Source organism: Sus scrofa, chromosome 8 (genome assembly GCF_000003025.6).
Source record: "Sus scrofa isolate TJ Tabasco breed Duroc chromosome 8, Sscrofa11.1, whole genome shotgun sequence".
NCBI classification, from domain to species: Eukaryota; Metazoa; Chordata; class Mammalia; order Artiodactyla; family Suidae; genus Sus; species Sus scrofa.
This window is the reverse complement of record NC_010450.4, coordinates 96919274-96933315: the sequence shown is the minus strand read 5'-3', so window position 1 is coordinate 96933315 and position 14042 is coordinate 96919274. Positions and strand designations below refer to the sequence as shown.

At 41.1% G+C, this 14042-nt stretch overlaps 2 protein-coding genes across 4 annotated transcripts in view; one reads left to right on the top strand and one right to left on the bottom strand.

Moving 5' to 3' along the window:
- The window catches only part of MFSD8 (major facilitator superfamily domain containing 8), a 47328-nt gene extending 39075 nt beyond the window's left edge, over nucleotides 1–8253 (bottom strand). For 2 of the 3 annotated variants that reach the window (XM_021101605.1, XM_005666869.3), the window contains exon 1: nucleotides 8069–8253. In XM_021101605.1, the coding sequence (XP_020957264.1) occupies nucleotides 8069–8133 (65 nt within the window). In that variant the 5' untranslated portion in view covers nucleotides 8134–8253. The remainder of the gene's footprint in view (nucleotides 1–8068) is intronic. The other variant, XM_021101604.1, reaches the window with a different exon arrangement.
- ABHD18 (abhydrolase domain containing 18) overlaps nucleotides 8454–14042 on the top strand; it is a 37399-nt gene continuing 31810 nt past the window's right edge. The window contains 1 exon segment of the mRNA XM_013978904.2: nucleotides 8454–8613. Within this exon segment, the coding sequence (XP_013834358.2) occupies nucleotides 8454–8613 (160 nt within the window).

Genomic DNA, 14042 nt, shown 5'->3' with positions numbered 1-14042 from the left:
GGCATATAGCCGGACAAAACTTTCCTTGAAAAAGACACATGCACCCACATGTTCATTGCAGCACTATTCACAATAGCTAAGACATGGAAACAACCCAAAAGTCCATCAACATATTATTGGATTATGAAGATGTGGTACATACACAATGGAATACTACTCAGCCATAAAAAATAAAGAAATAACGCCTTTTGCAGCAGCATGGATGGAACTAGAGACTCTCATACTGAGTGAAGTAAGTCAGTAAGAGAAAGACAAATATCATATGATATCACTTATACCTGGAATCTAACATAAGGCACAAATGAACCTTTCCACAGAAAAGAAAATCATGGACTTGGAGAAGAGACTATGGTTGCCGAGGGGGAGAGAGTGGGGTGGTTGGGGAGCTTGGGGTTAATAGATACAAACTATTGCCTTTGGAATGGATTAGCAATGAGATCCTGCTGTGTAGCACTGGGAACTATGTCTAGTCACTTATGTTGGAGCATGATAATGTGTGAAAATAGAATGTGTGCATGTATGTGTAACTGGGTCACCATGCTGTACAGTAGAAAAAAAATAACTACTAAAAAAATTTATAAATCAAGTGCTAAAGTGACAAAATGAATAAAGTTTATCAAAATAAATAAAATAAACCAGCTACAACAACTAGGTCTTCTACAGGTAGAATATACAACTAGTAAGTGCTTGGAGTTCCCACTGTGGCTCAATGGTTAATGAATCTGACCAGGAACCATGAGGTTTCAGGTTCAATCCCTGGCCTTGCTCAGTGGGCTAAGGATCCAGCATTGCCACGAGCTGTGGTGTAGGTCACAAACGTGGTTCAGACCTCACATTGCTGTGGCTGTGGTGTCGGCCAGTGGCTATAGACCCAATTAGACCCCTAGCCTGGCAACCTCCATATACCTCGGGTGCAGCCCTAAAAAGACAAGACAAAAGACAAAAACAAAACAAACAAAAAAAAAACAAATAGTAGGTGCTGAAGGATAATTACTGCCATCATTATAGCATGTTCTACTTGATGACAGTAAATTAACTTTGCTATAAGAAGCTATTTTGGTTAGGTACTTTCAGCAAAGTTAATATAAAAATGATACCAGATAGGTTGATGTGACCTAAGAAATTCTTTGCCCTGGGACCTTCTGGAACTTGTCTTTGATCCAAACATGAGTTACCAGACAAGTTCTATCAGTGCACCACAGAGAGACCAAGGACCCTCCGGATTCAGTGGATCTTTCCAATAGGCCTGTGACTTGGACTAAGGGCAAGTATATTAACCAGATATATTAACCTCTGTCAGGTGATACCTTAATGTGTTTGTGTACTCATTACACTTTGACATATGCAGACAAAAAGAGTTAACAAATTTACCTTAATTTGAGCATTATGATTTCAAATAATTAAGACAGGCCCAGCAGACAAAACGCCTTATGTTCCAAGATTATTTTCTTTTTTTTTTTTTTTTTTTTTTTTTTTTTGTCTTTTCAGGGCAGCACCTGAGGCATATGGAAGTTCCCATGCTACGGATCAAATCAGAGCTTTAGCTGCCAGCCTAAGCCACAGCAACACCAGATGAGAGCCGCATCTGCAACCTACACCACAGCTCACAGCAACGCCGGATCCTTAACCCACCAAGCAAGGCTAGGGATCAAACCTGTGTCCTCATGGATGCTAGTTCGGTTTGTTACCACTGAGCCACAATGGAAACTCTCCAAGATTATTTTCTAAAATAGACTTAGAGCTGTTAGTCTTCAAAAAAGAAACTTTTTTCTCCAAATGTGCATAATTGTAAGTGTTAGAGAGGGAAGGAAGAAGAAACATAACATTTATTAGATCTACTTTATGCCAGGTATATTAGTTCCTGATATAATATATATGAAGTGCTTAACAGTGGATATGTCATTCCATAAAAATGGACTGTAATGATGCATACCTATAAATAGCAGAACCCCAGATACCCCTATTTGTAAATCAATATATTGGAATTTGGAATTCATAATACAGATAATTACATATCAGCAGAAGTTATATACTAGTCAATCCCACAGCACTGGATCCTGGTATCACTTTAAAGTACAGGGTTACTATTATTATTATTATTTTTTTTTTTTTTTGTCTTTTTGCCATTTCTTGGGCTGCTCCCGAGGCATAGAGAGGTTCCCAGGCTAGGGGTCTAATCAAAGCTGTAGCCACCAACCTACACCAGAGCCACAGCAATGCATGATCGGAGTCACATCTGCGACCTACACCACAGCTCACGGCAACGCCAGATCCTTAACCCACTGAACAAGGGCAGGGATCGAACCCGCAACCTCATGGTTCCTAGTAGGATTCGTTAACCACTGTGCCACGACGGGAACTCCAACTATTATATTTTTAATGAACGAATTACTATTTTCTGGAGGTCAAAAATAATAACAATAATCAAAACAAGCCTGAAAATTTTCAGATAACCGAAATGCTCAGATCATACCTAAGTTAGGAAGTTAAGTAAATAATATGAAAAATGCAATGAAATTGTTTCTTTGAGTGAATCTGACTTGATCTGAACCTTAGTCAAAAATCTTTCTTTTTTTTAGGAGTTTCAGTCGTGGCTCAGGGGTTAATAAACCTGACTAGTATCCATGAGGACACGGGTTTAATCCCTAGCCTTGCTCAGTAGGTTAAGGATCCAGTGTCGCTGTGACCTGTGCTGTAGATCACAGACATGGCTCGGATCCTGCATTGCTGTGGCTGTGATGTAGGCTGGCAGCTACAGCTCTGATTCAACCACTAGCCCAGGAACCTCCATGTACAGTGGGTGCAGCCCTAAAAAGACAACAGACCAAAAAAAAAAAAAAAACTTTCTTCTTTTAGAGGGTAGGGATAGAGATGAACTGGGAATTTGTGATTTGCAGACGCAAACTACTACATTTAGAATGTATAGACATCGAGGTCCTACTCTACAGCATAGGGAACTATATCCAGTCTCCTAGGATAAACCATAATGGACAGGAACATAAAAAAGAATGTATGTATAACTAAGCCACTTTGCTATATAGCAAAATTAGCATAACATTGTAATTTAACTATAAATTGATATATATTTTCATATATTTATATATAAATTAACCCCCCCAAAAAAACTTTTAATGACAGCTTTAAATACTGAAGGGATGGCAGAAAATTATCATTACTCTCCATGTAATAATGGATGAAAGCAAGCACCAACAATGAATCCTAAAGCAACTGGCTGAAAGGTCACGGAGCCTCAAAGTACCACTCTCCTGTGTACTTACTAATCAGAAAATGGAACATAAGTCTTTGTAATTGAGAGAGAGAGAGCTGTCACCCTCTTAGCCAACTTGTCAAGCTTAGCATTCCTAACAGTGGACTAGCCTCTCATCCAATGCCTCCTGAGAAAATATTCTGGGATATTCTCAACATAAGTCATGAGATGTGCTTGCCGGTAGACCAGGTTCTATTCATAAATAGTCCACAAACCCAGAATGTGAGATGCTCTGAGGAATATGAAAAACTGTAGACTTGCCAAATGATTCAAAGTTGGGGAGAACATAAAAGGAAGGTCAAGGCACCGTTCTAGGTTGGAAGAGTTGAAAAAGATGTAATGATCAATACATGAACATTAACTGGATCCTGTCTTTATCATTTTTTATTTTTTAAAATTTTAATTATAGTTCATTTATAACATTGGGCCAATTTGGATCCTATCTTTAAAAAAAATAACTATAAAGTACACTTTGGGAACAACTGGAAGAATCAGTATAGATTGTATAGTGCATACTTTGAATCAGTTTTCTACCTCTAACAGTGGGTAACAGTGATACAGCTGTGTAAAAGAATGTCTATGTTTTGGAAAGATGCAAGTTGTTGACTAAAATACCTAGGATAAAGTGCTATAATGCCTGCAACCTACTTTTGGCAAAAGAGGGGTGTGTGTGTGTGTGTGTGTAGAGAGAGACTTGAACAGTGTGGAAAAGGCTAGCAGTAACAGGGTAATCAGGCGTTCGCTGCACTGCTTTTTTCAACTTTTTTATAGATTTAAAATGTTTCAAAATAAAAAAATTTACTTTTCCCCCTTTTTAATTAAAAAAGTACAACTTTGTTGAAGAAATGTATCTTCCTTGTTGGAGACAGGAGAAACACAAAATACAACTGTCCTTAAATCAAGTTATTTTTATTATATTTTCTTAACCTTGATGATTCAATCAGCTGTGTCACATGGCTGATAGTAAATTTCCAAAGGCTTCTTTCTTATCGCCAGGGAATAAAGAAGGAATGCTGTACTTTCAAGGTGATTTAACTTTTTTTTTTTTTTTTTTTTTTTTAACAGACACAGCCATGGCATATGGAAGTTCTCTGGGCAGTGACTGAGCCTGAGCCACAGCTGTGGCAACGATGGATCCTTTAACACACTGTGCCCAGCCAGGGATCAAACCTGTGCCTCTGCAGCAACCTCGGCTACTATAGTCAGCTTGGATCTCGAGTTGCTGTGGCTCTGGCGTAGGCTGGTGGCTACAGCTCCAATTAGACCCCTAACCTGGGAACCTCCATGTGCCGTGGGTGTGGCCCTAGAAGACAAAAAAAAAAAAAAAAAAAAAAAAAGACAGAAATAAACTTAGAATGTTCTATAAAGTTATCTTCCGGAGTTTCGCTCAGATCCCACGTTGCTGTGGCTCTGGTGTAGGCTGGCAGCTACAGCTCCAATTGGACCCCTAGCCTGGGAATCTCCATATGCCACGGGAGTGGCCCTAGAAAAACGCAAACACACACACACACACACACAAAAGTTATCTTCCATATGACCATCAGTCCTAGTAATACTTATTTCACAAAGACTAGACCTAAGTTGCAAAGAAAAAAAAATTTTTTTTCCCCACAGCCATACCTGTGGCATATGGACGTTCCTGGGTTGGGGGCCAGGGGTTGAATGAGAGCAGCAGCTGTAGGCAACACTGGATCCAAGCCTCATCTGTAACCTATGCTACAGCTGTGGCAACACCAGATCCTTAACCCAGTAAGCAAGGCCAGGGATCGAACCCACATCCTTACAGAGATTATCTTGGGTTCTTAACCTGCTGGGACACAGTAGGAACTCCTAAAGTTACAAAGAAATATTTTAAGCATCTGTAATACTTTAGGATATTCTAAGAGAGGGATCAGCAAACTACAGTCTACAGGCCAAACCTGGCCTACCACCTGTTTTTTTATAGCTCATGAGCTCTAAGAAAGGTTTACGGAAGTATATTTGTGATCAATTTGATGACAGAAAACACTATCTTTGAGGAAGTTCCCTTGTGGCACAGTGGGTTAAGGACTAGCATTGCCACAGCCGTGGCACAGGATACAAATGCAGCTCAGGTTCGATCCCTGGCCTGAGGAACTTCCACATGCCCAGGTGCAGCCAGAAAAGAAAAAAAAAACATTAACTTTAAATTCTATTTAAACCACATACCATTCCCCACTCCCAATGAATTCTATTCTTCTCATTATTAGATTTGTATTACAAAAAATTGTACTCATTATATTTTCATTTTCATTACTACAAAATTTTGTGGAGGAGTTCCCATTGTGGCTAAGGGGTTAAGAACCCGACTAGTTAGTATCCATGGGAATGCAGGTTCGATCCCTGGCCTCCCTTAGTGGATTAAGGATCTGGCAATGTTGCAAGCTGCAGCAGAAACTGCAGATGCAGCTCTGATTTGGCCTGGCTGAGGCATAGGTCAGCCCTGATTTGACCCCTAGACCAGGAACTTCCATATGCTGCAGGTGCAGCCAAAAAAAGAAAAAGAAAAAAAATGTGGAAATTTGTTTTGCTACCTAAATACTTATAATTTTTATTTTGCCTCTTAGCCTGCAAAGCCTAAAATATTTACCATCTGGACATTTAGAGATAAAGTTTGCCAATCCCTGCTCTCTTAAAACTCTATGAATAGGTCATTGGGGTTCAATGAGATTCACCACATCAGTAAATCAGAACCAAGCTTCTTGGTAGTGAAAGGTTAGTGGTGAACTGGGCCCCATGTTTTTGCAATTTACTCAAAGTGAACAGGGTTTGCCAATTAGTTTTACATATGTTCTCCTTACTAGGGATCCAATTATGTTTTTAAGGCAGTATACTTACTGAATTGATTTCAAAATCCTCCCTTTTTATTTTAAAAATTTTAACCTAGAATTAAATCAGGTATTGTTTATGGACAGAACATCTGAATTTAGATGGGCCCTAATGAGTATCAGTTGCCTGGACATAACTGAAGCTAAGAAAAAAAAGTTTATTTATTTATTTGGCTGCACCTGCAGCATATGGACGTTCCCGAGCCAGGAAACCACCCCGTGCCCCCCACATCCCCACCAAAAATGAATCCCTTTTTAAAGTAGGTTCATTTGGACAAGATAACAGAATGTACCATAGGACCACATCTAACCATAACTCAATGTGGTTTTTTTTGGGGGGGGGTAGGTTGGTTGGTGTTGTTTTTTAGGGCCCCACCCGAGGCACATGGAGTTTCCCAGGCTAGCGGTCCAATTGGAGCTGTAGCAGCCGGCCTAAACCACAGCCACAGCAATTTGGGATCCCAGCCGTGTCTGCGATCTACACCACAGCTCACCGCAATGCCAGATCCTTACCCCACTGAGCAAGGTCAGGGATTGAACCCAAATCCTAGTGGATGCCAGTCGGGTTCATTAACCACTGAGCAACGACGGGAACTCCTAACCATAACTCAGTGGATAGATCCTGAAATCTATCTGGAAAACCAAGAAATAGCAAGACCAAAAAGATGGTGAGAAAACCAAAGCCACAAAGTCCATGCACTCAAGCTCATGAACTCAATTAAAAGGAGAATTCTTTTTATCTTTCAATCACAACTTCCAGGTTCTAACTACCCACAATTCTATTAAGCTTAGTTAGATATATGATTTTCAAAGGCACAGCAAACCAGAACACCCCGTGTAAAGTTGCGAGGAGAGGTTTGCAGACAGTAAAACAAACAACAGATTAAAAAATAATAATAATAAACAAAAAACGATAAGGAATAGTCTATGAAGAACAGTTAGGCAAAAAAAAAAAAAAAAAAAACTAAAAAGCATAGGTGAAAATTATAGCAGTGTAGAACAAATCAGTATAGAAGTAAATAGGCCCAAATGCCTCCTTAGGCCGGCTGGATGTCACTTTGCTACAACATATTTCATCACTGGCATTCATTTTAATGATCTCAAGATAAAATGTAAATAAAATTGCATTCCATATATTGTTTAGTAAATCAAGGACCAGAGAAATACATTTTCCAAATGGTTTCAAAGTGACTTCTAAAAAAGGTTTGGTGCTTAAGAGAGATAAACGAGCAAAAAATTAACAGAATCAGAGACAGCTGAAGTTCAGCTGTGACTTAATTAACTTGATTTAATAATTATGTTTAAAATGATTCTTAGCTCCGTTTTCCTAAAGGTGAAAATACTTCACTGTTTAGTAAGAAACAAACTATAACAATTCTGAATCACAGTCCATAAACTAGAACCAGAATAATCAGAATAGTAAGGGTCAAAATACACTTCGTCCCTTAACTGTTTAAAAATAAGTATTTATACATTTGGCATAGGACAAAAGTGAGTTCGTCTTGGGTTTATCTGCTAAAAAAGTATCAAGAAGTTAGCAGGCAATTAACTGAACACTAAGACCAGTTATTTTCAAGTACCTATTAAAACCATCATTTTCGAACTTTTATGAAATGTGTAAAGTGATCAGTTCTGTAAAGGGTCAAATGCAAAACTTAAAAAAATAAAGGGCCAAATGCAGAGCGCAGTTGCTTGGCTGCTGCATAACTGTTGTGAAGGTCCAAGAGGCTATCTGCCTTTCTATAACCCCTTCACCACAACCCGCCAACTCAAGGCGCCCCCGAGCCGGACGCGGGTTCTCTGAAGTAGAAGCGCATCTCCGGGTCTCGCCCAACCTGCCGCGGCTCCCGCCGCCTAGGCACCCCTCATTGCACCAGCTAAGGCTGACGCGAGGAAAAGCGTAAGTCCCAAGTGCGCAGGAGGGTGAGATGGCCTCCCCCCAACATCCGCTCACCTGCTTCCTGGTGTATGGTCTCCTAAGAGGGGCTCCTGTTCAGCCCCGACCCCAAAGCTCGCCATAGTTAAAGCTCCCACAAAGCTAGAGGTCAACTCTCGCGACACCTCCTACTCTCTCCCATTCCAGGAGGCCCGAAGGTGTCAGAACAGGCCCGCAAGTGCGCATGCGCACCCGACAACCAGAAGTGGGCGGAGCGTGCCAGGTCAGAGGCGGGGTCACGAAGAAGACAGGGCGGGGCGGGGCCGTGGAGATGACAGGGTTAAGGGGTGGGTCCTGAGGTCTGAACCTCCTCCTGGCGTTTCCGCCTCTCCGCCTCCAGGGACGACCTGAAGGAGAGCCAGAGAGGGGGCGTATCCAAACAGCCGCCCCGCCCAGGGTTCGTATGCCTTCCTATGCTTCCCTGTCCGCTACCTCTCGCACCTCAGTTCCTGGAGAGTGTGGTGAAGCTGCGCTTGCGGTTCAGCCCGAAAACAAGTCCCGGGAGAGATCGGTGGCGCAGGGAGTCTCGGCTAGCTGGATAGCAGGCGTCCGCCCAGCGGCCAGTGAGTATGTATCCAGTCCAGGCCGCGCTTCCCAAGCCTCTTGCAGCGCTGCCTACGTGCCAGGAGTCAGGGGCTGAGAGCGCAAGGCTTGGCGGGAGACTCGGGGGTCTGGAGCCCTGGGGAGGGTGGAAGTGCTCGGGCGGGTCCGAGTGAGGTGGGCTGGCGGGCTCTCCCCTCTGTGGAAAGTGGAGGTGGTGACGCGCTGTGCTTTATCTCGCCTGGTTAACTGCAAAGGCCCCTTACCCATAGTGCCTTGTTGAGACCTGGATTGAAGATGGGGGTCCTCCAGCCCCTCCTAACCTGCTGATCCCCAAATTGGAACCCCACCGCCGCCTGCGTGGACTGTGGGCTTTCAGCCTTGCAAGATACCAATCAGCAGAGCCTGCTGCTGTAACCTGGAGGTTAGAAAAGGCACAGCACAAGTTTGACAATGGCCAGCTCTTTTCATCACAAGGAGAATATTTTTAGAAAATAGGTTATGGGTTGTTTTTGTTTGTTTGTTTTCGGTAGATCGAGGTGCTGTTTCTTTTCTGGTGCTTACATATTAACATCTTACCTCTACAAGCAGACTTGTAAGCTAATTGGTGCAGTAGTCATGTGTGTCATAGTTAGCACTAGATACATCTTTATGTGATTTCATTTGATCACAACTATGGGATAGGTAAAGCAGACACATTTATAATTTACAGAGAACTAAGGCCCAGAAAAGTTAATAACTTACCCAGAGTCACTCGGTGTGAAAATGGCCGAGTTGGGACCCAAATTAAACTGTTTTCGATCAAAATGAGCACTTACTCTATTCCAGGCCCTATACTAGTTATGTACTGTATGGTATAAGCCATCACTTTTGATCTTTGTCTTGTTTGTAACCTTGTGTGTAGTCTATTAGATACAGTCCACTGACTTAACAGCTAAACTTGAAATAGGTTTTCTCTTAGTACAGAATTATCTTCTGAATACAGACCTAACTTTGTGTACTTGGATTCAGTCTTGCAAATTTGTAACAGCTAACAAAAACATATCAGATTCCTATGATTGGTCCAAGAAGTACATGGGTAAAATTAGTTTTTTGTTTGTTTGCCATAATGTTGGCTTACTGTGTCTTTGGCTTCTTTTTTAAAAAAATCTCTGGAGTTGTAGCAAATATACAGATGTATATTTAACTAAGGAACTTTAACCAATATTGCATAAGCATAATGATTACTAAACAAATGCACATTGAATGAATACTTATTGAATTACCTCATTTCACCCCTGCAACAATCCTCTGAGGTGGGATTGTTTCAAGCATACAAGGAACTTGAAAGTAAGAGATTAAATAATTTGCCTAGGGTCACACCTCTAATAAGCAATGATCTTGAATCCAAGAAACAGAGGACTCCTTACTATAAAACCTATGCTTTTCATCACCAGCCCACCTTCAAAAAGAATATTAAGAAGATAAGGATCTGGCGTTGCCGTGAGCTGGGGTATAGATCGCAGACACAGCTCGGATCTGGCATTGCTGTGGCTCTGGCTTAGGCCAGCAGCTACAGCTCTGATTAGACCCCTAGCCTGGAAATCTCCATATGCCTCGAGTGTGGCCCTACAAGGACAAAAGACCCAAAAAAAAAAAAAAAAAAAAAAAAAAAGAATATTAAGAATCTTTTCCTGTATCTCTTAAAATATTTCAAAACAAGTAATCAAATTTTATATAAATGAAATAACTTGATATTATGTATTAGACCAGATATTATCTCTTTTTTATAGTTTAAGGTGGCTTACTCAAGGTCACAGACACTGCTAGTAGAGGAACCCAGGTCTTTTGACACTGCTATTTTCCATTGCTGCCTCCAAGTGATGACTCTAGGTGGCAAAAGCACATGGAATGAGTACATGTGCAACTGGTGAGATCTAAATAAGCTCTATGTATTGTACCAATTTAAAAAAAAAAAGAACAAATCATTTCATGGGAACATGCACAAACAGAGCACCCAAAGTAAACATTAAAAAAAATTTTTTTTAAACTTAATTTTTTTAAAACCCATGGAAAGGAAGAACTAAATTTGAAGAGATTTGATTATTTGCTAAATGTTTCACATAAGCATATAAGAGAGCCCACCTGTTGGATTTCCTTAGATGACTGCTTAGAATAGAATAGAGATAGACTGCTAGAAGAGATACCCTCCCCCCAAAAATAAAATTCCTGTTTTCCTACTCTTCTCCAGCATAGGATTAAAAGAAATTAGATGTCAAGGTCGGGTAGTAGGTTTTAGTAGTGGCTATCTGGGCCATCTAAACCCTAGTATAAGTTACTACTTAAGCTTATATTGAAAATAAGTGATTCAAAAGTGAAGTTATAAGATAAAAATTGGGCCTGCATTTTTGCGGGGTAAAGTTCTTGTACATGGTGGTGGGGTTTTTAAAAATTTTATTTTATATATGCTTTTGAGATATGTACCAAACATGAGGATAAAAGTCCAGAAAAATTAGGGTTGAGTTGTTTAAATGCCTAAGTGCCAGGGTGACAGCAGATAAATTATTAGATGGTACAATAGATGCTGAGTGCCACTTTACCAATAGAGCTGATTTCTAGGAAAGACTTTTAATTCCTTGGCACTGTACCAGAACATCTATTTTTGTTTCATTGTGTTTTTCTTTTTTGCATTGGCCAGTGTAAAGTATAGATGACAATTGTGTCATTTGGCTTGATACATACTTCAAAAGTGGGTCCTGTTTCTGCAGAAGCTCACTGGTTTCAGTCCAGCTTAATGTGGGGGCTGTAAAAGTATCTGATGTGGCTCTGATAGTGTCTCCTTTTGGTAAACTGGAGTTATCTTTACCCAGGGCTTGGAATATTATCTGTTTGTGGTGGCACTGGCTAGCAATTAGCCCTGCCTAGAAAGAACAACCTGTCTAGAACATCCCAGAAAACATGGTCTTTTATATTGTTCTTGGGACTGAAATGGGATTCAAGAAGATCTGTGTAGCCTCAAACTCCGAGTCAAGATTATTGTGAGCTGTGTGTATGTTTGATTTGCTTTCTGTTCCTCCTTGGTCAGTTGTTTACTATCAGGTAAACATAACAAGAAAAATTCTGTCTCTAGATTTGGAGTGCTCTTATGGCCTATTATACATGGAATTAAAGTGATTCGGAAGCTTTTCCATAGGGTTAAAAATTAGAAATGAATAAATAATTTAGGCACCTAATAAATAAAGTGCTTTACAAAATACCTGAAGAGTTCATTTTTCTCAGGTCCTTCCCTGCTTTTCTGACAACTTTGTACTTTTGTATGTTTTTCTTACCTTGTCTATTAACTACCTAGAAGAATATTGTGTAGAAAAATGGGTTATCTCATGAGATACATGTTATATATGCTTTTGAGATATGTACCAAACATGAGGATAAAAGTCCAAAAAAATTAGTACTTTTCTTCTTACTGTAAAATGTGAGTTTGGGAATTTTTTTTTTTTTTTTTTTTTTTTTGTCTTTTGTCTTTTGTCTTTTTAGGGCCGCACAGGCGGCATATGGAGGTTTCCAGGCTAGGGGTCTAATCAGAGTTAGCCGCCGGCCTATGCCAGAGCCACAGCAATGCAGGATCTGAGCTGTGTCTGCAACCTACACCACAGCTCATGGCAATGCTGGATCCCCAACCCACTGAGCAAGGCCAGGGATCAAACCTGCAACTTCATGGTTCCTAGTCAGATTAGTTTCTGCTTCGCCATGATGGGAACTCCTGTTCTTTTTTATACTAACATGGAATATGCATATTGCTGTTGATGCCATAAATGATACAAAGGAAGAATGACCCCTCCCCATTATTTTCCTGCCACTGTCTCCTGAGGTTTTACTCTTTTGTGTAATCCCCTCCCTTTGAGTATGGACAGAACTTGTGATTTGCCTTCTAACCAATAGAATATGGAGGCTTAGAGGTAATGAACCTGACTAATATCCCTGAGGATGTGGGTTCAACCCCTAGCCGTGTTCAGTGGGTTAAGGATCCGGAATTGTGAGCTGTGGTATAGGCCAGAGACATGGCTTAGATCCCGCATTGCTGTGGCTGTGGATAGGCTGGAAGCTGTAGCTCCGATTTGACCCCTAGCCTGGTAACTTCCATATGCTGCAGGTGCAGCACTAAAAAGCAAAAACAAATAGGAGTTCCCTTAGTGGCTCAGCAGTTAATGAACCCGACCAACATCCATGAGGTTGTGGGTTTGATCCCTGGCCTCACCCAGTGGGTTAAGGATCTGGCGTCACTGTGAGCTGTGGTGTAGGTCGAAGACATGGCTTGGATCCCGAGTTACTGTGGTTGTGGCATAGGCTGGCATCTCAAATTCGACTCCTAGCCTGGGAGCCTCCATATGCCATGGGTGCAGCCCTAAAAAGACAAAACTAATCTGTAGAATATGGCAAAGGTGATTGGATGTCACTCCCATGGTACATTAAGTTATATAAGACTTTTTTTCTTTTTGGTCACACCAGCAGCATGAAGAAGTTCCCAGCCCAGGGATGGAACCTGCACCACAGCAGTGACCTGAGCAGTGACCTTAATGACAGTGCTAGATCCTTAACCTCTAGGCCACCAGGGAACTCCAAGTTATGTAAGACTTTATCTTGCTAGCACATTCACTCTCACTCTTCTGTTGGCCTTGAAGAAGTAATCTGCCATATTGTGAAATTCCTATGAAGAGAGCCATGTGGTAGGGAACTGTGGACAACTCCTAGGAGCTGAGGCAGTCGTCTTGTTGACAAACAGCAAAATATTGAAGCTCTCAGTCATATAGCTGCAAGTAAATAAATTCTGCTAACACACCTGATGAGCTTGGAAGTGGTTTCTTCTCCATTCAAGCTTCCAAATGAGAATCCAGCTCAGTTTCCAGCTGACATCTTGATTGAGGCTAAATGACACCCTGAAGCAGAAAATCAAGTAATCTGAGTTCCTGTAACTAATCCTCAAGAAAGAGGAAGTGAGAAGATGGAGGTGAGACAAACTAGATTCAAGAGATTTGCTTTTCAAATTATTTTATTCAAAGGCCTTAGTGAAGCCTTCCAGTATTTAAATTATGCAAGTGGAGTTTTTTTGAAGAGAAAAGAGCTTTGAGTTCCATTCTAAATTCAATACAAAAATGAACTACTTCTGGAGTTCCCATCGTGGCACAGTGGTTAACGAATCCGACTAGAAACCATGAGATTGAGGGTTCAATCCCTGGCCTTGCTGAGTGGGTTAAGGATCCAGTGTTGCTGTGAGCTGTGGTGTAGGTTGCAGACGCAGCTCGGATCCTGAGTTGCTGTGGCTCTGGCATAGGCCGGTGGCTACGGCTCCACTTAAACCCCTAGCCTGGGAATCTCCATATGCCACAGGAGCGGCCCTAAAAAAGACAAAAAACAACAACAACAAAAAAATGAACTACTTCTGCTTACTGAGAATGTTGTCAGGAGGGAAGGAAAT